The sequence below is a fragment of the Xyrauchen texanus genome, chromosome 4 (genome assembly GCF_025860055.1).
Source record: "Xyrauchen texanus isolate HMW12.3.18 chromosome 4, RBS_HiC_50CHRs, whole genome shotgun sequence".
In the NCBI taxonomy this organism is placed as follows: domain Eukaryota; kingdom Metazoa; phylum Chordata; class Actinopteri; order Cypriniformes; family Catostomidae; genus Xyrauchen; species Xyrauchen texanus.
This window is the reverse complement of record NC_068279.1, coordinates 1020001-1045000: the sequence shown is the minus strand read 5'-3', so window position 1 is coordinate 1045000 and position 25000 is coordinate 1020001. Positions and strand designations below refer to the sequence as shown.

The 25000-nt window shown below is 45.9% G+C and overlaps 2 protein-coding genes across 4 annotated transcripts in view; one reads left to right on the top strand and one right to left on the bottom strand.

The window, feature by feature from the left end:
• The window catches only part of LOC127643264 (E3 ubiquitin-protein ligase RNF170-like), a 33565-nt gene extending 19406 nt beyond the window's left edge, over positions 1–14159 (bottom strand). The window contains exons 1-5 of one of the 3 annotated variants that reach the window (XM_052125935.1): positions 14053–14159; positions 10574–10739; positions 10409–10484; positions 10231–10339; positions 10062–10135 (exon numbers count right to left, since the gene is read on the bottom strand). In XM_052125935.1, the coding sequence (XP_051981895.1) occupies positions 10062–10135; positions 10231–10339; positions 10409–10484; positions 10574–10713 (399 nt within the window). In that variant the 5' untranslated portion in view covers positions 10714–10739; positions 14053–14159. Of the gene's footprint in view, positions 1–10061; positions 10136–10230; positions 10340–10408; positions 10485–10573; positions 10867–14052 lie in introns of those variants that run through there. The other 2 variants (XM_052125936.1, XM_052125937.1) reach the window with 2 other exon arrangements.
• A 232-nt stretch (positions 14160–14391) lies between these two features.
• LOC127643251 (protein Hook homolog 3-like) overlaps positions 14392–25000 on the top strand; it is a 38762-nt gene continuing 28153 nt past the window's right edge. Inside the window, exon 1 of the mRNA XM_052125919.1 lies at positions 14392–14663. Coding sequence (XP_051981879.1) covers positions 14607–14663 — 57 coding nt within the window. The 5' untranslated portion in view covers positions 14392–14606. The remainder of the gene's footprint in view (positions 14664–25000) is intronic.

Genomic DNA, 25000 nt, shown 5'->3' with positions numbered 1-25000 from the left:
CTATGGAGGGTAGAGTCACATGGGGTAACCTCCTCGTGGTCGCTATAATGTGGTTCTCGCTCTCGGTGGGGCGTGTGGTGAGTTGTGTGTGGATGCCACGGAGAATAGCGTGAAGCCTCCACACGCGCTACGTCTCCATGGTAACGTGCTCAACAAGTCACGTGATAAGATGCGCGGATTGACGTCTCAGACATGGAGAACAGAGACGGGAACAGAGACAGGAACAGAGGCGGGAACAGAGACGGGAACAGAGATGGGAACAGAGAAGGGAACAGACGGGAACGGAGAAGGGAACGGAGAAGGGAACAGAGAAGGGAACAGATGGGAACAGACGGGAACGGAGAAGGGAACAGACGGGAACAGTGATGGGAAGAGACGGGAACAGAGACGGGAACAGACGGGAACAGAGAAGGGAACAGACGGGAACGGAGATGGGAACAGAGACGGGAACAGACGGGAACAGACGGGAACAGAGAAGGGAACAGACGGGAACGGAGATGGGAACAGAGACGGGAACAGAGACGGGAACGGAGACGGGAACGGAGACGGGAACAGACGGGAACGGAGAAGGGAACGGAGACGGGAACGGAGACAGGAACGGAGACGGGAACAGATGGGAACGGAGAAGGGAACAGACGGGAACAGAGACGGGAACAGACAGGAACAGAGACGGGAACAGACGGGAACGGAGATGGGAACAGAGAAGGGAACAGACGGGAACAGAGAAGGGAACAGAGATGGGAACAGACAGGAACGGAGAAGGGTACAGAGACGGAAACAGAGATGGGAACAGAGACGGGAACAGAGACGGAACAGAGACGGAACAGAGACGGGAACAGAGAAGGGAACAGACGGGAACGGAGAAGGGAACAGACGGGAACAGAGACAGGAACAGAGACGGGAACAGAGAAGGGAACAGAGACGGGAACAGACGAGAACAGAGACGGAAACAGAGATGGGAACAGAGACGGGAACAGAGAAGGGAACAGACGGGAACGGAGAAGGGAACAGACGGGAACAGAGACGGGAACAGAGAAGGGAACAGAGAAGGGAACAGATGGGAACAGAGACTGGAACAGACGGGAACAGAGACGGGAACTGAGACGGAAACAGAGAAGGGAACAGAGAAGGGAACAGAGATGGGAACAGAGACAGGAACAGAGACGGGAACAGAGAAGGGAACAGAGAAGGGAACAGAGACGGGAACAGACGGGAACAGAGAAGGGAACAGAGACGGGAACAGAGAAGGGAAAAGACGGGAACAGAGACGGGAACGGAGAAGGGAACGGAGATGGGAACAGAGACGGGAACAGATGGGAACGGAGAAGGGAACAGACGGGAACAGAGATGGGAACACAGAAGGGAACAGACGGGAACGGAGATGGGAACAGAGAAGGGAACAGATGGGAACAGAGAAGGGAACAGACGGGAACAGAGACGGGAACAGAGACGGGAACAGAGAAGGGAACAGATGGGAACAGAGACTGGAACAGACGGGAACAGAGACGGGAACCGAGACGGGAACAGAGAAGGGAACAGAGAAGGGAACAGAGATGGGAACAGAGACGGGAACAGAGACGGGAACAGAGAAGGGAACAGAGAAGGGAACAGAGACGGGAACAGAGACGGGAACAGACGGGAACAGAGAAGGGAACAGAGACGGGAACAGAGAAGGGAAAAGACGGGAACAGAGACGGGAACGGAGAAGGGAACGGAGACGGGAACGGAGACGGGAACGGAGACGGGAACGGAGACGGGAACAGATGGGAACGGAGAAGGGAACAGACAGGAACAGAGACAGGAACAGAGAAGGGAACAGACGGGAACGGAGACGGGAACAGAGACGGGAACAGAGACGGGAACAGAGACGGGAACAGACGGGAACAGAGACGGGAACAGAGAAGGGAACAGATTGGAACGGAGATGGGAACAGAGACGGGAACAGAGAAGGGAACAGAAGGGAATGGAGATGGGAACAGACGGGAACGGAGACGGGAACAGACGGGAACAGAGACGGGAACAGAGACGGGAACAGTGAAGTGGAGATTCGTCCTCCGCCACCCGGATTGAGGCGAGTAACCGCACCACCACGAGGACTTAGAGCGCATTAGGAATTGGCCGTTCCAAAATTGGGGAGAAAAGGAGAGAAAATCTAAAAAATGTATATAAATAAAATAAAATCAACAAATTTTAGTATAAGCACTTTAAGGACGCTTCTATGTCACATGCATCAGACAGACACTTTGAGCGTCTCACTTTGTCCCACATCAGAAACACAGAACTTTAATTCTCGAGACACCAGCATCCAGAGATGAACACAAGAACACGTCCTCACCTTGTGCTGTCACTAATGTATGTTGTTGGAAGTTCCCTCTTCCCTACTGTCTGGGACTGGGAATTTTCAGTCGTGTTTGTGTCAGATAATCGTGTGTGTTGTCCGGTGAGCTCCAGTGACTTGAGACTTCAGTTCTGTATTTCAGGGAAGACCGATATAAATGATCTGAATGTCAGCCGTGAGATCACATACAACAAGAGATGAAGCTCTCTCGTTCTCTCTCTCTCTCTCTCCTATGAGTCAGGTCTCCCACTCGCTGATGCTCTCAGCCAATCAGATCGCAGACTGCTGCTGTCAGAGCCCTGGTGATCCACAGACACACACACACACACACACACACACGCACACACACACAGACATGCACATACAGAGAGAGAGAGAGAGGTGGGGGTGTGTTAGAAGATCCTCACTTGGAAAATTTGAATAGATTTTAATTAAAATATATTTTTTGAAGGAGTTTGTGTTAGTCTTTAGTCATTATTATCAGCTTTATATTAATCATTTATAATATTGCCAAAGTATATACAGTATTTGGCTAAACCGCAAATCCAACATGGCCATCATATGCAAATAGCAAATTTCAGTCAAGATTTAGGCCTATAATACAGAGACTGCACTTATCAGGGTTAGAAATGACTTCTCTTGCATCAATCTTAAACATCTGCGGATCAGGATTCACATCGATCTCAAAGAACAACCACCACCACAACAACAACAACAACAACAACAACAAACAATTGTGGTAAGTCATGGCATCCGCTCATGTTATTTCTTCCTGCATTGCATGCCACATGTTTACTATAGCTTCTTCCGTCAGCAGTGAGGGATTCACATGTGATAAATGTAAGGAATTAGTCGGACTGATGGAGAAGGTTAATGAGTTAGAGACTCGTATCCGAACACTAGTGGAGGTCAGTAAGAAAGAGAAGCCGGTAGATACTGTTTCGGATGCGGGTAATACAAAGAGCAACATACACACTTTGGTTCCGGCTGTAGAGCCCCTGCAGCAGGGCGTTTGGGTGACGTCTCGGTGGCATACTCGCTCAGCAAAGCAACAGCACTCTCCCATTCCTGTTAGAGTTTACAATCGATTCTCCCCACTCAGTGATACACCCACTGAGAATCATGTTGAAAGAGCCCTTGTTATTGGTGATTCTATTGTAAGGAACGTAGAAATAGAGAATCCTTTTTTTATACTATAAATCTCCACTTTCACTTTCTTCTTCTTTTATTTTTGACTGATTCACATTCTTCATGCATATTGGCCATACTGGGCAGGAGGAGAATTTCTAGCAAAATATACTTAAATATGGATCTGTTTCTCTCTCACATCTATCATATCACTTCTGAAGACATGGATTAAACCACTGGAGTCTTATGGAGCACTTTTAAGCTGCCTTTATGTGCTTTTTGGAGCTTCAAAGTTCTGGTCACCATTCACTTGCATTGTATGGGCCAACATGGACCTGTTCTGCAGAAGAAAGTCAAACACATCTGGGATGGCATGAGGGTGAGTAAGTGATGACAGAATTAAAATTTTTGGTGAACTGTCCCTTTAAGCCATGTCGTCAGCAAGTCGTTTCCTGTTGGTCTTGTTTGCGCAGAGATCTGGTGGTCGGGCGGGACACAGAAACCACATTCACCGTCACACACTGCCAACGGTTGGCATCACTGAGACTAACTGTACAGCACAACACTGGATCCACACTTACACAGATCTGATTGGACCAGCTCTTCTATAGACATTAATACAATCCTTCATAAAACCATGAACCAAATCATCCAGCTCTGAGGTGCATCACAACATCACAAACTTGATGCACTTAATGTCTTTAATAGAAGGGAATAAACCAATCAAACTACACGCATGGAAAAATATAAAACTTGATTTTAAGCTGTTTATTCTAAAATATTCCGATATATGAAATGTGAGAGTGTATTAATGGGTCACGTTCAGGGAAAACATTGATCAGAACGTGTTTAAAATGTTTCATTAGTATTTAAGTGATCAAGTTTTCGTCACATGTAGAGAGACAGATGGACATGTGTTCATGTAATGACTGATATATAAACATACACACGTGATGTATGATGTGACGCTAAGCTGTGATTGGTCAGTGAATATGTTGGCAGATGTTGAGAAAAACCGCAGATCAAACACACAGAACATGAGAGTCTGATCACTGACATTCACAAACGCATCAGCAGCGCTCATTACACCTCGTTACACACACACACACACACACATACACTCACACACACACACACACACACACACACACACACACTAGTTAGGACACTAGTTAGTGATCATGTGTGGTTCAGCTGATGTGATGTTACTGACACCTGCTGTTCAACTGCACACATGAAGCTTCCACTGGAGAAATGTGAACATTCACTTTAACAACAGAAGAGAAGAGGAGTAAGTGTTAGCACAGCAGATGGAGCAGTCCCGATTATATCATTACAATCATAAGAGGATCATATGGGGTGAATAATCTCATGCATATGCCCTTGAGCCGGTGTGAGGTCATGACCTCCTCCAGCCACAGACTCACTGAACCACAACTATAGAAGTGTGTTAATCCAGTCTCCACATCGACTAATGCAAGAATCTTACCAAGGTTGTTTTAGGGTTTACATCATTACGTCGTCATGGCAACGAAGTTAAATCAGCTCTATCTTATCTATGACATCAGGATGACATCACACACACAGATGTGGTCAGTGAGTGATTTAATGACAGTAAAATCATGTTCACACACATATTGTTTATGTCTTGTGTTTATACTTTTGAAACAGTATTTTAATGTGTACAGATTAAACCCCATTGACTTGCATTGGAAGTGTCTCACTGGAACACACATTTAAAGAAAAGGAGGAACGAGTCAAAATCATTTTTGTTGTATTCATCATTATGACACACATGCTGTCGACTGAGATTCACTTGTATTGAACCCGGAATATTCCATTAATATACTGAATTAATCAATCCCCAAACAAACAATGTGCTGCTAAACTGCAGCGGAGCACACTGATGGACATGATGAATAATTGTGTTTCTCAGGACTATTCTGACAGACTCAGCAGAGAAAACAATGATACATATAAAGTGCTGCATTGTTAGAACACAAGAGTGACATAATAAACAGACTTATAATGTTTATGAAAGGAGCTGGTCAGAGGTCAGCTGTTGTGTGACATGAACTCATCAATGCAGCGCTCAACATTTATCAATGTGTTGTTGAATCATGAGTCCTGAAACCAGACGATGCTAAACTCACACGCGTGTTCTGCACTTCTTCACATGCTCTTGTGTTTGTGCTTTAATCCTTCAGAACTCCAACATGGATTGAATTATTTCACACAAGAGTGTTTCTGCCGCATGACGAGCACTGTTAATATTCTAAACATCTGTAAACACAACCTGTGTTTGACTGAAGCATCCTGACATCATTCCTCATGTCACACCAGCATCACTTTCGGAGTTTTCATTTGACGCGTTTCCTTCAAAACAAACATGTTTTATTCACAAATCTGCAGCAACGCTTGTAACTTACTGCAGACGGGAAGCTGCATGAGATTTAACACGTGTTTTCCAAAATAAATAAACTATATTTGACAACAGAGTAAGAAAAATAAAGTTTATTCCCAAAAAAACAAAACGTCTTAATAATATTTTTACTGGTAAACAAGACAACATACTGGACCAGTTTACACTGGAAAAATAATAATACAAATAAATAAATCATTTTCTTACAGTCTCGTGTTCCAGAAAAAATATCAAAACATTCTTAAAACACGCTAAAGATACTTGAGAGACAAAGTTGCAGAAGATATTTCATTTTGTCTTGTTTTCAGAAACATCTAAAGAAATGGGGCGATGTTTAAAATGTTAGCATTAGCACATATTTGTCTTGTTTTCAGAAACATCTAAAGAAATGGGGCGATGTTTAAAATGTTAGCATTAGCACATATTTGTCTCGTTTTCAGAAACATCTAAAGAAATGGGGCTGATGTTTAAAATGTTAGCATTAGCACATATTTGTCTCGTTTTCAGAAACATCTAAAGAAATGGGGCGATGTTTAAAATGTTAGCATTAGCACATATTTGTCTTGTTTTCAGAAACATCTAAAGAAATGGGGCGATGTTTAAAATGTTAGCATTAGCACATATTTGTCTCGTTTTCAGAAACATCTAAAGAAATGGGGCGATGTTTAAAATGTTAGCATTAGCACATATTTGTCTCGTTTTCAGAAACATCTAAAGAAATGGGGCGATGTTTAAAATGTTAGCATTAGCACATATTTGTCTCGTTTTCAGAAACATCTAAAGAAATTGAGCGATGTTTAAAATGTTAGCATTAGCACATTTTTGTCTTGTTTTCAGAAACATCTAAAGAAATGACGCGATGTTTAAAATGTTAGCATTAGCACATATTTGTCTTGTTTTCAGAAACATCTAAAGAAATTGAGCGATGTTTAAAATGTTAGCATTAGCATTAGCACATTTTTGTCTTGTTTTCAGAAACATCTAAAGAAATGACGCGATGTTTAAAATGTTAGCATTAGCACATATTTGTCTTGTTTTCAGAAACATCTAAAGAAATTGAGCGATGTATAAAATGTTAGCATTAGCACATATTTGTCTTGTTTTCAGAAACATCTAAAGAAATGACGCGATGTTTAAAATGTTAGCATTAGCACATATTTGTCTTGTTTTCAGAAACATCTAAACAAATTGAGCGATGTTTAAAATGTTAGCATTAGCATTAGCACATATTTGTCTTGTTTTCAGAAACATCTAAAGAAATGGGGCGATGTTTAAAATGTTAGCATTAGCACATATTTGTCTTGTTTTCAGAAACATCTAAAGAAATGACGCGATGTTTAAAATGTTAGCATTAGCACATATTTGTCTCGTTTTCAGAAACATCTAAAGAAATTGAGCGATGTTTAAAATGTTAGCATTAGCATTAGCACATTTTTGTCTTGTTTTCATAAACATCTAAAGAAATGACGCGATGTTTAAGATGTTAGCATTAGCATTAGCACATATTTGTCTTGTTTTCAGAAACATCTAAAGAAATGGGGCGATGTTTAAAATGTTAGCATTAGCACATATTTGTCTTGTTTTCAGAAACATCTAAAGAAATGGGGCGATGTTTAAAATGTTAGCATTAGCACATATTTGTCTTGTTTTCAGAAACATCTAAAGAAATGACGCGATGTTTAAAATGTTAGCATTAGCACATATTTGTCTTGTTTTCAGAAACATCTAAAGAAATGGGGCGATGTTTAAAATGTTAGCATTAGCACATATTTGTCTTGTTTTCAGAAACATCTAAAGAAATGGGGCGTATGTTTAAAATGTTAGCATTAGCACATATTTGTCTTGTTTTCAGAAACATCTAAAGAAATGGGCGATGTTTAAAATGTTAGCATTAGACATATTTGTCGTTTTCAGAAACATCTAAAGAAATGGAGCGATGTTTAAAATGTTAGCATTAGCACATATTTGTCTTGTTTTCAGAAACATCTAAAGAAATGAGGCTGATGTTTAAAATGTTAGCATTAGCACATATTTGTCTTGTTTTCAGAAACATCTAAAGAAATGAGGCGATGTTTAAAATGTTAGCATTAGCATTAGCACATATTTGTCTTGTTTTCAGAAACATCTAAAGAAATGGAGCTGATGTTTAAAATGTTAGCATTAGCATTAGCACATATTTGTCTTGTTTTCAGAAACATCTAAAGAAATGAGCGTGCTGAAAATGTTGTAAGCACAATGTCTGTAGCATGAAATGAGCATTAGCACATATTTGTCTTGTTTTCAGAAACATCTAAAGAAATGGGCGATGTTTAAAATGTTAGCATTAGCACATATTTGTCTTGTTTTCAGAAACATCTAAAGAAATGAGGCGATGTTTAAAATGTTAGCATTAGCACATATTTGTCTTGTTTTCAGAAACATCTAAAGAAATGGGCGATGTTTAAAATGTTAGCATTAGCACATATTTGTGTTTTCAGAAACATCTAAAGAAATGGGCGATGTTTAAAATGTTAGCATTAGCACATATTTGTCTAGTTTTCAGAAACATCTAAAGAAATGGGCGATGTTTAAAATGTTAGCATTAGCACATATTTGTCTTGTTTTCAAGCATAAACTCAATATTCTTCTGGCATTGTGCATTTATTTCTTGTTTTAAGGATATTTCAAGTATGTTTATTGGAAAAAGAAATGTAATAAATAATAATCATATTTTCGTCATCATACAATGTCAAATATTCAGAATTCTACCAAACAAAAGTTTGAGATTTGAAGCACAGTTGTGATGTCTTTGGTCATACCACCGGTGATCTGCTCAGATCAGCATACACCGCATGTGTCCTGCTGCCGTTGATCACGCCAGTCTCTGTGTCACCACCTCGCGATACATGATGGAGATGTAGATGAAGAGAGGAGAATGTCGAAGAAATGCGATCCATGAAGCGAGCAGACCCACCACGCCCTCGGGATGAAGCACGTCAGGTCCGGTCAGGCGCCACGGTGCAGATCAGAGCACGCATCAGACACGGCAGAATCCTGACGCGGAACATCGCCCGGCTCAGAACAATCACGCCCGCGAGAACATCTCCCTGAGCGGCGTGAGCGCGGCAGTCGACGCTTGCGTCGTGCGCCCAGGCGATCCAGCAGCTGCAGGAATAAGCACCTGCGTTTAAGCGGATGTTACCGTCTAGTGGAGAACCGTTCCACCCCTCACATAAACACACACTCACAGATCGCAGCTGTCCAGAGAATCTGCGGTTGTAATCATTGATGTCAGTGAGAATCAGGCGGGATCCACCTGCCGTCTTGCGTTTGAGCCTGTGCCGTGTCGTAGTAGAAAGAGGAATAGCAGGGTCACCTGACACACAGAGAAAGGTTAAAGGTCAACATACACAAACTAATGAGCAGCCCAACACAGAGCATGTGACCGTTCAGTCACAAATCTACACATGATTCTTCGTCCGGTTCTCGCCTCCTCCTTTCCCTTTTACCTTGTTACACTGGTGCCGAAACCGGGAAGGAGGAGGGATCTGCGCCGTAGTAGAGTCCTCGCCACTACCATCCATCTGAAAAGGAGCAGCAGCCGCCACAGGGGCGGAGCCCGGTGCCTGAGCCAGACGGCTGAGCCTGAGGAGGGGCTCCTAGCCGAATGCCTGGAGCAGTCAGGGCCTGCCGAGGCGGATAAGGCGCCTAGCGGCCTAGCTAAAAATCGCTGGAGGGGTCAGAGAGACCACCGACCGCTGGCCGGAGGAGCTCCTGGTCAACCGCCCTAGAGTGGTTACAGCTGCCAGGGGGGTGGGGAGGCGCCTACCATCCACCAAAAATGAGGCGGGCGTTCAATCCACCAGGGGCGGAGGACTGCCTCCGTTAGCATTAGAACATTTTTGTCTTGTTTTCAGAAACATCTAAAGAAATTGAGCGGTTTAAAATGTTAGCATTAGCATTAGCACATATTTGTCTTGTTTTCAAAAACAAGCCAGGGGCAGGAGGAGTGCCTCCGATCCGTCCGGGGAGGCGGCTGTCGTCCACTAGGAGTTGGAGGAGTGGCGAGGACCAAGCTACAGCGTGTCGGAGAACCGGCAGGTAAGTGTTTTTTTCGTCTCTCTCTCTCCTGCTGTCGATTCCGTGTTTTTCCCTCCCTTGTCACCCTCCCAGGTCTGAAGAGGTGTTTGTTACCATTTGTCTGCAGATGGGGCAGTGGATCGCACCGAGCCAGGTGCCATAACGCCAGTAGGCAACGAGGCACGGACCTTTCATTCAAAACAACGAACAAAACAGATCAGCAATAAACTTGTGTTTGTTTTCAGTGTGACTTGATCAATATAAGAACAGAGCACGTCCTCACCGCAGAACAGATGGCCACAGTTGGTCTCTACGGGCAGACTGGCAAGCTGCAGACACACGGGACACGACATGTCTGAATAGTACTGTTGTCTCGACTCTTGAGACGACACCTGAAGGAGACACAAACACACACTAACATAACACACACGCCAGTGCTCGTGTCAATGTGTCATACGAACCTGTTCGGTTTGAAGCTGCTCTCTGACGACACGGACATGCTCCTGATTCTCCGGGTGAATCCTGTGCTGCTCATTCCTGCGAGACGAGAGGAGACGACGACCGTGTGGTTTAATATTGTGTAGTATTATGCGTGTGTGCGTTGTGTGGTTCAGGACAGGTCTGACCTGCAGAGCAGCGTTGCAAGTCCAGCCAGTAACGTGATGCTGAGCACCAGCACCAGCAGCACAGAGTCACTCACACCTTCAATGAGAGAGGCTTCATCTGCAATCACAGCGCTGGAGTCCAAACACTCGCTGCCTTCCATTACACCTGATCATAGCCACAACACAACTGACCAAAACACAACCAGAGTTAGCTGAAGATAGCCACTGCAGAGACACACGCACACGCGCGTGTGTGTGTGTGTGTGTGTCTGTGATTGAGTGTCTGAGTGTGTATGTGAGTGAGCGTGTGTGTGTTCTGTGTGTGTCTGTGATTGAGTGTCTGAGTGTGTATGTGAGTGAGCGTGTGTATGTGTGTGTGTGTGTGTGTGTGTGTCTGTGATTGAGTGTCTGAGTGTGTATGTGAGTGAGCGTGTGTGTGTGTGTGTTCTGTGTGTGTCTGTGATTGAGTGTCTGAGTGTGTATGTGAGTGAGCGTGTGTGTGTGTGTCTGTGATTGAGTGTCTGAGTGTGTATGTGAGTGAGCGTGTGTGTGTGTGTCTGTGATTGAGTGTCTGAGTGTGTATGTGAGTGAGCGTGTGTGTGTTCTGTGTGTGTCTGTGATTGAGTGTCTGAGTGTGTATGTGAGTGAGCGTGTGTATGTGTGTGTGTGTGTGTGTGTGTGTGTCTGTGATTGAGTGTCTGAGTGTGTATGTGAGTGAGCGTGTGTGTGTGTGTGTTCTGTGTGTGTCTGTGATTGAGTGTCTGAGTGTGTATGTGAGTGAGCGTGTGTGTGTTCTGTGTGTGTCTGTGATTGAGTGTCTGAGTGTGTATGTGAGTGAGCGTGTGTATGTGTGTGTGTGTGTGTGTGTGTGTGTGTCTGTGATTGAGTGTCTGAGTGTGTCTGTGAGTGAGTGTGTGTGTGTGTCTGTGAGTGAGTGTGTGTGTGTCTGTGAGTGAGCGTGTGTGTGTCTGTGAGTGAGCGTGTGTGTGTGTGTGTGTCTGTGAGTGAGCGTGTGTGTGTCTGTGAGTGAGCGTGTGTGTGTCTGTGAGTGAGCGTGTGTGTGTCTGTGAGTGAGTGTGTGTGTGTCTGTGAGTGAGCGTGTGTGTGTGTGTGTGTGTGTCTGTGAGTGGCGTGTGTGTGTCTGTGAGTGGCGTGTGTGTCTGTGAGTGAGTGTGTGTGTGTCTGTGAGTGTGTGTGTGTGTGTGTGTGTCTGTGAGTGGCGTGTGTGTGTCTGTGAGTGAGCGTGTGTGTGTGTGTGTGTGTCTGTGAGTGAGTGTGTGTGTGTCTGTGAGTGAGCGTGTGTGTGTCTGTGAGTGAGTGTGTGTGTGTCTGTGAGTGAGCGTGTGTGTGTGTGTGTCTGTGAGTGAGTGTGTGTGTGTCTGTGAGTGAGTGTGTGTGTGTCTGTGAGTGGCGTGTGTGTGTGTCTGTGAGTGAGCGTGTGTGTGTGTGTGTGTCTGTGAGTGAGCGTGTGTGTGTCTGTGAGTGAGCGTGTGTGTGTGTGTGTCTGTGAGTGGCGTGTGTGTGTCTGTAGTGGCGTGTGTGTGTGTGTGTGTGTGTGTGTCTGTGAGTGAGTGTGTGTGTGTCTGTGAGTGAGCGTGTGTGTGTGTAGTAGTGTGTGTGTGTCTGTAGTAGTGTGTGTGTGTCTGTGAGTGGCGTGTGTGTGTCTGTGAGTGTGTGCTGTGAGTGTGTGTGTGTGTGTGTGTCTGTGAGTGAGTGTGTGTGTGTCTGTGAGTGAGTGTGTGTGTCTGTGAGTGAGTGTGTGTGTGTGTGTGTCTGTGAGTGAGTGTGTGTGTGTCTGTGAGTGTGTGTGTGTGTCTGTGAGTGAGTGTGTGTGTGTGTGTGTGTGTCTGTGAGTGAGTGTGTGTGTGTGTCTGTGAGTGTGTGTGTGTGTCTGTGAGTGAGCGTGTGTGTGTGTGTGTGTGTCTGTGAGTGAGTGTGTGTGTGTGTCTGTGAGTGTGTGTGTGTGTCTGTGAGTGAGTGTGTGTGTGTGTCTGTGAGTGAGTGTGTGTGTCTGTGAGTGTGTGTGTGTGTCTGTGAGTGTGTGTGTGTGTATGTGAGTGAGCGTGCGTGTGTGTGTGTCTGTGAGTGAGCGTGTGTGTGTGTGTGTGTGTGTCTGTGAGTGAGCGTGTGTGTGTCTGTGAGTGAGTGTGTGTGTGTCTGTGAGTGAGTGTGTGTGTGTGTCTGTGAGTGAGTGTGTGTGTGTCTGTGAGTGAGCGTGTGTGTGTGTCTGTGAGCATGTTTGTGTGTGTGTCTGTGAGTGAGCGTGTGTGTGTGTCTGTGAGTGTGTGTGTCTGTGAGTGAGCGTGTGTGTCTGTGAGTGTGTTTGTGCGTGTGTCTGTGAGTGAGCGTGTGTGTGTGTGTCTGTGAGTGAGTGTGTGTCTGTGAGTGAGTGTGTGTGTGTGTCTGTGAGTGAGTGTGTGTGTGTGTATGTGAGTGAGCGTGTGTGTGTCTGTGAGTGAGCGTGTGTGTGTGTCTGTGAGTGTGTGTGTCTGTGAGTGAGCGTGTGTGTCTGTGAGTGTGTTTGTGCGTGTGTCTGTGAGTGAGCGTGTGTGTGTGTGTGTGTGTGTGTGTGTCTGTGAGTGAGTGTGTGTCTGTGAGTGAGTGTGTGTGTGTGTCTGTGAGTGAGTGTGTGTGTATGTGAGTGAGCGTGTGTGTGTCTGTGAGTGAGCGTGTGTGTGTCTGTGAGCATGTTTGTGTGTGTGTCTGTGAGTGAGCGTGTGTGTGTGTTTCTGTGAGTGTGTGTGTCTGTGAGTGAGCGTGTGTGTCTGTGAGCGTGTGTGTGTGTGTGTGTGTGTGAGCGAGCGTGTGTGAGTGTGTGTGTCTGTGAGTGAGTGTGTGTGTGTGTGTGTGAGAGCGAGCGTGTGTGTGTGTCTGTGAGCATGTTTGTGTGTGTGTCTGTGAGTGAGCGTGTGTGTGTCTGTGAGTGAGCGTGTGAGTGTGTGTGTGTGAGCGAGCATGTGTGTGTCTGTGAGTGTGTGTGTGTGTGTGTGTCTGTGAGTGAGTGTGTGTGTGTGTGTGTGTGAGCGAGCGTGTGAGTGTGTGTGTGTGAGCGAGCGTGTGAGTGTGTGTGTGTGAGCGAGCGTGTGTGTGTCTGTGAGTGTGAGTGTCTGTGAGTGTGTGTGTGTGTGTGTCTGTAAGCATGTTTGTGTGTGTGTCTGTGAGTGTGTGTGTGTGTGTGTGTCTGTGAGTGAGCGTGTGAGTGTGTGTGTCTGTGAGTGAGTGTGTGCGTGTGTGTACATACACAACTCTAGTGTACCTTAAATATCACTGAATTACAAATATATAATATTATAACATTCATAATCAGCCCAATCAATGTGCTATTAGTCAACCACTTTACATTTACATTTTAGTTACTTTATATTTGTATATTTCAGGATGACATGACAATAACACTCGATCTGCACACACATAATGTGAAATATATTCAATATTTGACAACAGAATCGACAGAAAACACACTCACATGTGACGTTAGCAGCTTCTGTTCAAACACTTACATGAGATAACACACCGCAGTTTCAGGCCTTTAATGCACTTCAGAGAAGAAACTGTTGTGTTGTTGTTGTTGTGTTGTTGTTGTTTTGTTGTGTTGTGGGAGTGAATTGTGTTCCGCATTCTTGCTGACGTCACCGGTCTGCATACCGGCGCGTGTCACTTTACGTGGACTTGCGATTTATTTACTATAATATTTTATTTTATTTTATTACGATACTTATGTGTTTTTGTTTTTGTTGTTTTTTCCAGAAGGATATTCGTGATGTGTGATTTTGAGTCAGGCGTTAGATGTCTGATCTTGCAGGGTGGCAGCTGAAGGACCCCGTGTGTGACGTCAGAGAGTTTCACCGGTGAATGTCCGTCTGTCACCGCCGAAAATATTTATCAAAATCACCGTTAAACACCGTCATTTCGACACAATTTCAACCATACTCGCGCTGCGGGTGGCGGATCTTTCGTTTCACGTCGATTACACGGATTTCATTGACACTGATCCGTTGGTGAGAGTCTCGCGACCGAACAAACAGAGGCATTTAAATCAGGATCGAGTCTGAACATGAGCGCGCTTGAGTCGGTGGATCGAGTTGAGTTGTGTGAAAGTCTCATGACATGGGTGAGTTTCATGTTTTATCATCGATTTATTCATGTTTAACGGGATCTTAATGGTTAATCTCTTTGTTTCCGTTGTATTCCGTCTCCGTGATCTGATGCAGCAAATAATATGAATTTAGTGTTATTAATATGAATCTAGATCTATCTTTTTGATAGCTTGATTCGGTATAACGCCTTTATAGCGGTCACATCTGTTTAGTACATCTGAACTGTGTGTGTGTGTGTGTGTGTGTGTGTGTGTGTGTGTGTGTGTGTGTGTGTGTGTGTGTGTGTGTGAGAGAGAGCGAGCGTGTGTGAGTGAGAGAGTGTGTGTGTGTGTGTGTGTGTGAGTGAGCGTGCGTGCGTGCGTGTGTGTGAGTGAGCGTGCGTGCGTGTGTGTGTGTGTGTGCGAGCGAGCGAGGGAGTGTGTGTGTGAGTGTGTGTGCCAGTGAGTGAGTGCGAGCGAGGGAGTGTGTGTGTGCCAGTGAGTGAGTGCGAGCGAGTGTGTGTGTGTGTGTGTGTGCGAGCGAGCGAGTGTGTGTGCCAGTGAGCGAGTGAGTGCGAGCGAGTGTGTGTGTGTGCGAGCGAGTGTGTGTGTGTGAGTGTGTGTGCCAGTGAGTGAGTGCGAGCGAGCGAGTGTGTGTATGAGTGCGAGCGAGTGTGTGTGTGTGCTAGCGAGTCTGTGTGTGAGTGTGTGTGCCAGTGAGTGAGCGAGTGTGTATGAGTGCGAGCGAGTGTGTGAGTGTGTGTGCCAGTGAGTGAGTGCGAGCGAGTGAGTGCGAGCGAGTGTGTGTGTGTGTGTGTGTGCGCGAGCGAGTGTGTGTGTGTGTGTGCGAGCGAGTGAGTGTTTGTGTGTGTGTGGTTAATTGTCTGGTCTGGTAAGTGAAAGGTTGTAGGTTCAAACCCCATAAGTGTTGACTCATGAGTTATCAACATGTTCTTCAGGTTACTGAGTGTGTGTGTGAGCGAGCGAGTGTGAGTGTGTGCGCGTGCGTGTGTGTGTGAGCGAGCGAGTGTGAGTGAGTGAGTGTGTGAGTGTGAGTGTGTGCGCGTGCGTGTGTGTGTGTGAGTGAGCGTGTGTGTGTGAGTGTGTGTGTATGAGTGCGAGCGAGTGTGTGAGTGTGTGTGCCAGTGAGTGAGTGCGAGCGAGTGTGTGTGTGTGCGAGCGAGTGTGTGTGCGAGCGAGTGTGTGTGTGTGTGTGCGAGCGAGTGAGTGTTTGTGTGTGTTTGTGTGGTTAATTGTCTGGTCTGGTAAGTGAAAGGTTGTAGGTTCAAACCCCATAAGTGTTGACTCATGAGTTATCAACATGTTCTTCAGGTTACTGCAAGAGGACTGAAGCTGTACTTGTGTTCAGTGACTAGTTTGCAATGAATGAATGAGTGTGAGGAGGGCGTGGCCGGGCCATGCTGGAGCAGGTCGGTGCTGATGAGCAGGAGAGCGAGATAAAGGGCAGCCGGAGACTCCAGTTGGAGAGAGAGAGAGAGAGAGACGCACTGTTTTATGTCCATATGTTTTATGTTGTTTTATTAAACCTTTATGTTGACGGTTCAGCCGGTTCCCGCCTCCTCCTCGCCCCTCCTGAACCTGTTACAATGAGATGTTCTTCAGTCCTGTCGTGTGTTGACATGTCTAGCAGGTGTCACAGCTCTTAATAGGATTGTTTATATCTGACACATGGAAACACAAGCGTGTGACATTATCAGATTGACTTGCTCAGGACACACTATTATGATTAGGGTCAGTCGCTGCAGCGTCCGTTACACTCACAATCGTGCTGTTGTTGTGATTGAGTGTAGAAACCACTCTTGTTGCAGAAACCCAGACTTCTGTTCTCTCTTTACTCAGTCATCAAAACCAGAAGTGCATGTTGACGCACTACCCGACTCGTGTTGACTGTCACCTCTGTGCGGGTGATGCTGGTCTGAGTGAACACGCCAGGCTCCGTTCTGATTGGACGAAAGGGAAGTGGCGCTTTGATTTACTTTCAGTTCCTGTGCTACTCTGAATAATGTGCTGTTGACGGGCTGTTTGTCTTCTCTCTTCCTGTCTGGAGCTGCTGGAGCGTTTGAGCTTCATTGTGACGTGTGTCTTACACTGGGAACGATCAAACCATCAGAGCTTCAGCGGCTCATATTGGCGTTTAAATACAGAAAACAAATGTTGAGCTGACAGTTATCTCGCAATCACTGCACCGGTCACTTCAGTTTCAGTCTAAAGATGTGATTGTGAACTACAGACGTGTTTTGACCACCACAGTGTGTGTGAGCGAGTGAGCGAGTGAGTGTGTGTGTGTGTGAGCGAGTGAGTGTGTGTGTGTGTGAGCGAGTGTGTCAGTCACTTCCAGGACAGCGGTGACACGCGGCGCATGTGGCAGGGCATCCAGGCCATCACCAACTACAGGACAACATCAGTTGCCTGTGACAAAGATGCCTCCCTTCCAGATGCGCTGAACGACTTCTATGCTTCGGTTTGAAGTGCAGAGCGGCGTGATGGCGAGGAAGTCCACCCCTCCTCCCAGCGACCAGGTGCTCTGTCTTACCACGGCAGATGTGAGGAAAACTCTACGTAGAGTCAACCCACGGAAGGCTGCTGGACCAGACAACATTCCTGGCAGAGTGCTCAGAGGATGTGCAGACCAGCTAGCAGATGTTCTTACCGACATCTTCAACATCTCTCTGAGCAGCGCCGTTGTTCCAGCGTGCTTCAAGGCCACCACCATCATCCCCATGCCAAAGAAGTCTTCAGTGTCCTGCCTCAGCGACTACCGTCCCGTCGCACTCACACCCATCATCATGAAGTGCTTGAGAGGCTCGTCATGAGGCAGATTAAGACCCAGCTGCCCCCTCACTAGACCCACTGCAGTTTGCGTATCGTTCAAACCGTTCAGCGGACGATGCCATCACCACAACCCTCCATCTGGCCCTCACCCACCTAGACAATAAGGACTCATGCGTTCGAATGCTGTTCATAGATTTCAGCTCAGCATTCAACACAATCATTCCCCAGCACCTGATTGGAAAGCTGAACCTGCTGGGCCTGGACACCTCCCTCTGCAACTGGATCCTGGACTTCCTGACTGGGAGACCTCAGTCAGTCGGATCGGGAACAGCATCTCCACCACCACCACACTGAGCACTGGGGCCCCCAGGGCTGTGTGCTCAGTCCACTGCTGTTCACTCTGCTGACTCACGACTGTGCAGCAATGCACAGCTCGAATCCACATCATCAAGTTAGCCGATGACCACGACCGTGGTGGGTCTCATCAGCAAGAACAACGAGTCAGCATACAGAGAGGAGGTGCAGCGGCTAACGAACTGGTGTAGAGCCAACAACCTGTCCCTGAATGTCGACAAAACAAAAGAGATGGTTGTTGACTTTAGGAGAGCACAAGGTGAACACACTCCAGCTGAACATCGGCGGCTCCTCTGTGGAGATGAGTCAAGAGCACCAAATTTCTTGGTGTTCACCTGGCGGAGAACCTCACCTGGTCCCTCAACACCAGCTCTATCACCAAGAAAGCCCAGCAGCGTCTCTACTTTCTTCGAAGGCTGAGGAAAGCACATCTCCCAACCCCATCCTCACTACATTCTATAGAGGGACTATTGAGAGCATCCTGAGCAGCTGCATCACTGCCTGGTTTGGGACTTGCACCGTTTAGGACCGCAAAGCCCTGCAGAGGATAGTGAGGACAGCTGAGGAAGATCATTGGGGTCTCTCTTCCCTCCATCAAAGACATTTACAAAAAACACTGTATCCATAAAGCAACCAGCATTGTGGGCGACCCCACACACCCCTCACACAAACTCTTTACCCTCCTCCCGTCTGGCAAGAGGTACCGAAGCATTCGGGCCCTCACGGCCAGACTGTGTAACTTCTTCTTCCCCAAGCCATCAGACTTCTCAATACTCAGAGACTGGTTTGACACACCGCGTGTCCTGAGTTGCACTTTAATTACTGTCACTTTATAACTGTCTGCTACCTCAATAACTGCTATGTGCATAGAACATTATCTCATAGTATGTTATGTTTACATTTTAGAAACTGTCATCTTTTTGCACTACTGAGTACTGGTCGAGCTGCACTGTCTATTGTCCTGTTCATTGTCAGTAATTTGTTGTACTGTCCTGTACTTTTTGCACATGTTTGCACGTGCACTTTATATAGGTATATATAGGTAGTTTATATAGGTATTTTATTTAGTTGTGTAGTCTCATGTGGTCCTATGTTGGTCCTTTGTTGTTTTTATGTAGCACATGGTCCTGGAGGAACGTTGTCTCGTTTTGCTGTGTACTGTACTAACTGTATATGGTTGAAACGACAATAAAAACCACTTGACTTGACTTGAGTGAGTGAGTGAGTGTGTGTGTGTGTGTGTGTGAGCAAGTAAGTGAGTGTGTGTGTGAGTGTGTGTGTGTGTGTGTGACTGTGAGTGTGTGTGTGTGTGTGTGTGAGCAAGTAAGTGATTGTGTGTGTGTGAGTGTGTGTGTGTGAGTGTGAGAGTGTGAGACTGTGTGTGTGTGAGCAAGTGAGTGTGAGAGTGTGTGTGTGAGTGTGTGTGTGTGAGTGTGAGACTGTGTGTGTGTGTGTGTGAGCGAGTGAGTGTGTGTGAGTATTTCTGTGTGTGGTTGTGTCTGAGTGAGTGTGTGAGGGTGTGTGTGTGTGTGTGTGTGTGAGCGAGTTTGTGTGTGTGTGTGAGCGAGTGTGTCTGAGTGACTGTGTGAGTGAGTGTGTGTGAGTATTTCTGTGTGTGGGTGTGTCTGAGTGAGTGTGTGAGTGAGTGTGTGTGTGTGTGTGTGTGTGTGTGAGCGAGTTTGTGTGTGTGAGTGAGCGAGTGTGTCTGAGTGACTGTGTGAGTGAGTGAGTGAGTGAGTGAGTGTGTGTTTGTGTGTGTGTGTTTGAGTGAGTGTGTGTGTGAGTATTTCTGTGTGTGTGTGTGTGTGTGTGTGTGAGCAAGTTTGTGTGTGTGTGTGTGAGCGAGTGTGTCTGAGTGACTGTGTGAGTGAGTGAGTGAGTGAGTGTGTGTGTGTGTGTTTGAGTGAGTGTGTGTGTGAGTATTTCTGTGTGTGTGTGTGTGTGTGTGTGTGTGTGTGTCTTTTGTTTAAGTTTATCATTAAAATATTATTTATAACATCAAGCCGGTTCTCGGCGCCTCCTTCCCATTGAACTCGCGTTACACTGGTGCGAAATCCGGGAAGAAGGAGGATGCCCGTCGCGGAGTCCTCGACACTGCCGTTCACCCAGCGGAGTGCCGCTGCCATCTGCCGGGGAGGGAGTAGCCTGACCGCCAGGGCCGGTGATCGGCCACCGTCCACGAGGCGAGTGGGGACCGGACACCACCTGGAGCGATGGAGCCGCTGGAGCCACTGCCAGAGGCGGAGGAATGCCCTGCCACAATGCAATAATTGTCGAATAATCGCTCTAATACTTGTTATGTTAGTCAATTATCAAAATGATTGTTAGTTGCAGCCCTAATAGAACACAGAATAGAAAACCTTTTGTAAAATAGCACAAAATACAAGAACACAAAAGTAAAATATAGCTGCAAGCAGTGATGGCGGGCCCAAGCCGGTGGCACCGCCACCCCGTGCCTTTAGGGTCAGCTGTGCACGATGGGCAATAACGTAACCTCGCTTTGACCGTCGCTGAAGACGTGTGCTGTAGAGCTCGCATCAGCGGGCTCTGCAAAAGTCGCATGGAGGGCACATATCAACCACAAAGTATCGTGAGCACCCTTCTGATACCTAAAATGAAAAATGACACACCCTATGGTCTCATGGAGTTAATGGACACACTGAAATAAGTACACAAGACTGAAAATTCATATGAAGTGTGCCATTCAAAGTTCCTACAGAGAAATTCCCTCCCCACACACACACACACACACACACACACACACACACACACAGAATTGGCAGGGGCACTCTGTCTGTTAGAGAGAGAAAAATTCAGAGAAATCCACATTCAAACCACAATATCTGACTTTCTGTTGGTGGAGACTAATGACTGTAAATTAGAAAGTTGTTAGACTCGATGAGAACAATATACACGCCGAGTTTTGTAACTGTAGATAGAACTAACTAAGTTATAACACACTTTATGTGTCCTTTTTAGTCCTAATTCAATTTCCTCGCACACGGCCAAACCGTTCGAGATATCAAAAATCCGTCCGAATGTAGCATCCTCAATGTCTTGACTTCATGCCGACCCGAGTTTGGTGGCGATTGGATTCATTCTCTAGGAGGAATATATATAATTCAGAGCATGTGTTTCCAAACAACCCATAATAGCCAACTTCCTGTTGGGCTGGCGTAAAACTTAGAGCACGAAAGTTGTTCGGCCCGATGAGATCTACAAGTGTACCGAGTTTCATATTATTACATGCAAGCATGTTTGATATATGGACAAGTGTTGAATCCCATTCAGGGCGCTGTCGAGCCCCCTGCCACGCCCGAGTACCATCTTCGGCCCAACCCTGATGGCCGCGGGTTCCGACCCGTGTGCAAAGTTTCAAGAGTTTTCGAGCACGTTAAGGGCCCCAAAACCTTGAAAAACTACAATAAAAGCATTCTCACTCAACAGCCAAATCACCCCCCTCCCCCCAGACACAGAGAGACGTAGGGTCAGTGAGAGAGGCAGAGAAAATTCTCCAAAACATCCACATTCAAACCAAAATATCTGACTTTCTGTTGGTCTGAGCTAATGACTGTAAATTAGAAAGTTGTCGGCTCGATGAGAACAATATAATTACTGAGTTTTGTGACTGTGGGTCAAAGTATAAAACCAACCCCCTCACTTTTTGTCAAAAGGTGGGCTACTGAGCCCCTGCACCACGCCCGTTTCTGAAACTTTGCACATGTCTACTGGCTAATAAATGTGATGTGTCTGTCGAGTTTCATGCAATTTCAAGTATGCTCAGAGTCTCAAAAGCATCAAAAAAGAATATTCGAGTTTGAAGCATTGCCGTGACAACAGTATTTAAGATATCAATAATCCTTTCACATGTCTACATCTGCCGTGTGTTTACATTACACACCTAAAGTTTTAAGTCAATCGGGTAAAAATAAAAATAGGGTGATTTCAAATCATTTTGAAAGTGACACACTTCCTTCTGCCAGTTGGTGGCGCTATAACTTTGACTCACAATAGTCACATCCATGCGATCGGCCTCTTACAGCAAACACACTGCTGAAGTTTCATCGAGATCAATTAATGTATGCAGAAGTTATAACACACTTCCTGTTTCTCTTTTCGTGCCATCATTTTGTTTCCTCGCCACGGCCAAACCGTTCGAGATATCAAAAATCCGCTGTCAATTTTTCCTATCAAAAATCCGCTGTCATCCTCAATGTCTTAACTTCATGCTGACCGAGTTTCGTGGCGATTGGTGGAATTCTCTAGGAGGAGTATTTCACAATCCATTGCATGTGTTTTCCAGACAACCCTAAATAGACGATTTCCAGTTGGTCTGGGGTAAAAAGTAAAAGTATGAAGGATATATGAAACGATGAGATCTATATGTGTACCAAGTTTCATATTATTACATGCAAGCATGTTTGATTTATGGACCAAGTTTTCGGACCCCGTTCCAGGGGGCGCCGTCGAGCCCCCCTGCCACGCCCCGGTACCAGCTTCAGCCCGGCCCTAATGGCCGCGGGTTCTGACCCATGTGCAAAGTTTCCAGAGTTTTCGAGCAAGTTAAGAGCCCCAAAAGTGCCTGAATAGTCGTAAGAAAAATAATATTCTAACGAAATCAATAGGGCCTTAAAAATAGTTGGGCCCTAAAAATAGTTTGCGTTGGTTTTAAATGGTCTGCTGGTGTTAGCGTGTGCTTTATTGTATGTAGTATGTAGTGACCTACTTTCCCAGAGGTATTCAGTCATTGAAAACATCCGAAATAAAGCGAAATAAAAACAACTAGACGTGTGAAAATGAAAAACTGAGACCCTATTAATAAAACCTTGTAATGTGTGATCGCAGAATGGCGTGTTGACCAATCACAGTCATGTCATCGCTGATACGGTGCGCACGTTCAGTTTCTGCCTCACTCCTGAAGTCTGCAGGACGTTTGTGAAGCATCTCACACACCCAAACACACACCCAAACACACACCCAAACACACACCCAAACACACACCCACGTCTCACATTCCTCACATAACTGCGACACCGCAAACACCCTGAACTCAGCTGACACGTCACTTCCTGTTTATGTCTATATGTATCTTGTTTTTTTTTGACAGTTTTTAATGGAAAACTACAGAAAACACTTGATACAATAGAATTTTTTACAGTGAATTTCTTTACTCAATTAAACTTAATAAAAGTATTTTTTCCCTTTAATTCAATGGATGTCATTGTGGCAGGGCGGAGGGCGGGTCGTGATCGTACACACCCGGCCCCTTATCAGGCTAATCAAGCCTCCGAGAGGGATAAAGGCCGACTGCGGAGGATTGTGCAGAGAGAGAGATCGTTTACGGACATGTCCGTCGTGTGTGTGTGTGTCTTTTGTTTAAGTTGATCATTAAAATATTATTTATAACGTCAAGCCGGTTCTCGACGCCTCCTTTCCATTGAACTGCGTTACACTGGTGCCGAAATCCGGGAAGAAGGAGGGATGCCCGTCGCGGTGTCCTCAACACTGCTGTTCACCCGCGGGAGCGCCGCTGCCATCTACCGGGAGAGGGAGTAGCCCGACCGCCTGGACGCGGTGATCGGCCACCGTCCACGAGGCGAGTGGGGACTGGTTGAGGTGGTTTGGGCATCTGGTAAGGATGCCCCCTGGGGAGGTGTTTCAGGCACGTCCAGCTGGGAGGAGGCCTCGGGGAAGACCCAGGATTAGGTAGAGAGATTACATCTCCACACTGGCCTGGGAGCGCCTCGGGGTCCCCCAGTCAGAGCTGGTTAATGTGGCTCGGGATAGGGACGTTTGGGACCCCCTGCTGGAGCTGCTGCCCCCGCGACCCGACTTCAGATAAGCGGCTGAAGACCAACAGGCGATCTCTATAAGTATTCCTTTTAAATCTTCTGGAAACTGAATAATTCAGTACTTCAACATGATGAGATAATCACCAGTAGTGTTGTCAGAAGTTCCGGTACTTCGGTACCAAGTCGATACTAAAATATAAAAGATATAACGGTACCGGTGTTTCTGCAGTACCGGTAGTACTGAGCACCAACTCTATACGGTACCAGCGCACAGTACGACCGACACACGTTAAAATACTCACAGCTTATCTTGAACGCGTGCTCCGTTACTTCTTATACACTGAAACGGGCAATTAATCAAATTAAAATGGTGACATGCCCTAGCATGATTTATTAAACCGATAAAGGCTGTAATCTTACTGTGGAAGAGATGTGAAGCATCCGGCAAAAAACACTTTTCATAATAAAAGCACGATTCAAAATAAACTCTAGATGCCTGAAATTGAATACAAATATATTACAACTTTATTGTAAAATGTTACATTCTCTAATAATAATAATAATAATAATAATAATTAATAGTATCACAAGCAAGACATCTGCTGAATAAAAGTTTGGCAAAAAACTAAATAATAATAATTATTAAACTATAATTATTACCATAATTAAAAATAACTAAACGGGTGTGTTCAATAGCACATCATCATATTAGCATATTTATGCCGCCGTATCGAGAACCGTAAAATTGAACTGGTATCGTTACCGTGACGACACTAATCACCAATTTAGAAAAAAGTGTATCTCATTTTATTGGAATTAAGCCAAAAAAAAAAAAAATTTACTGTAGCAATTGGGAGCTTCTTAAATTGGAAATTGGAAATATTCTTTGGAAATGTCGCAGCGAACTAGCAAAAATTAGGGAAATTGATGAGGATCAAATTTTAGGCAAAAAATTTGAAAACAATGAGAGGAAATGTACAAAAGTGTGTGTGTGTGTGTGCGCGTGAGAGTGTGTGTGTATGTGTGTGTGTGTGTGCGCGTGAGAGTGTGTGTGTGTGTGCGCGTGAGAGTGTCTGTGTGTGCGCGTGAGAGTGTCTGTGTCTTGTGCGTGAGAGAGTCTGTGTCTTGTAGCGTGAGAGAGTCTGTGTGCGCGTGAGAGAGAGTCTGTGTGGTGGCGTGAGAGAGTCTGTGTGCGCGCGTGAGAGAGTCTGTGTGCGCGCGTGAGAGAGTCTGTGTGCGCGCGTGAGAGAGTCTGTGTGCGCGCGTGAGAGAGTCTGTGTGTGTGTGTGTGTGTGCGTGAGAGTGTGTGTGTGCGTGAGAGTGTGCGCGTGCGTGAGAGTGTGTGCGTGCGTGAGAGTGTGTGCGTGCGTGAGAGTGTGTGTGTGCGTGCGTGAGAGTGTGTGTGTGCGTGCGTGAGAGTGTGTGCGTGCGTGA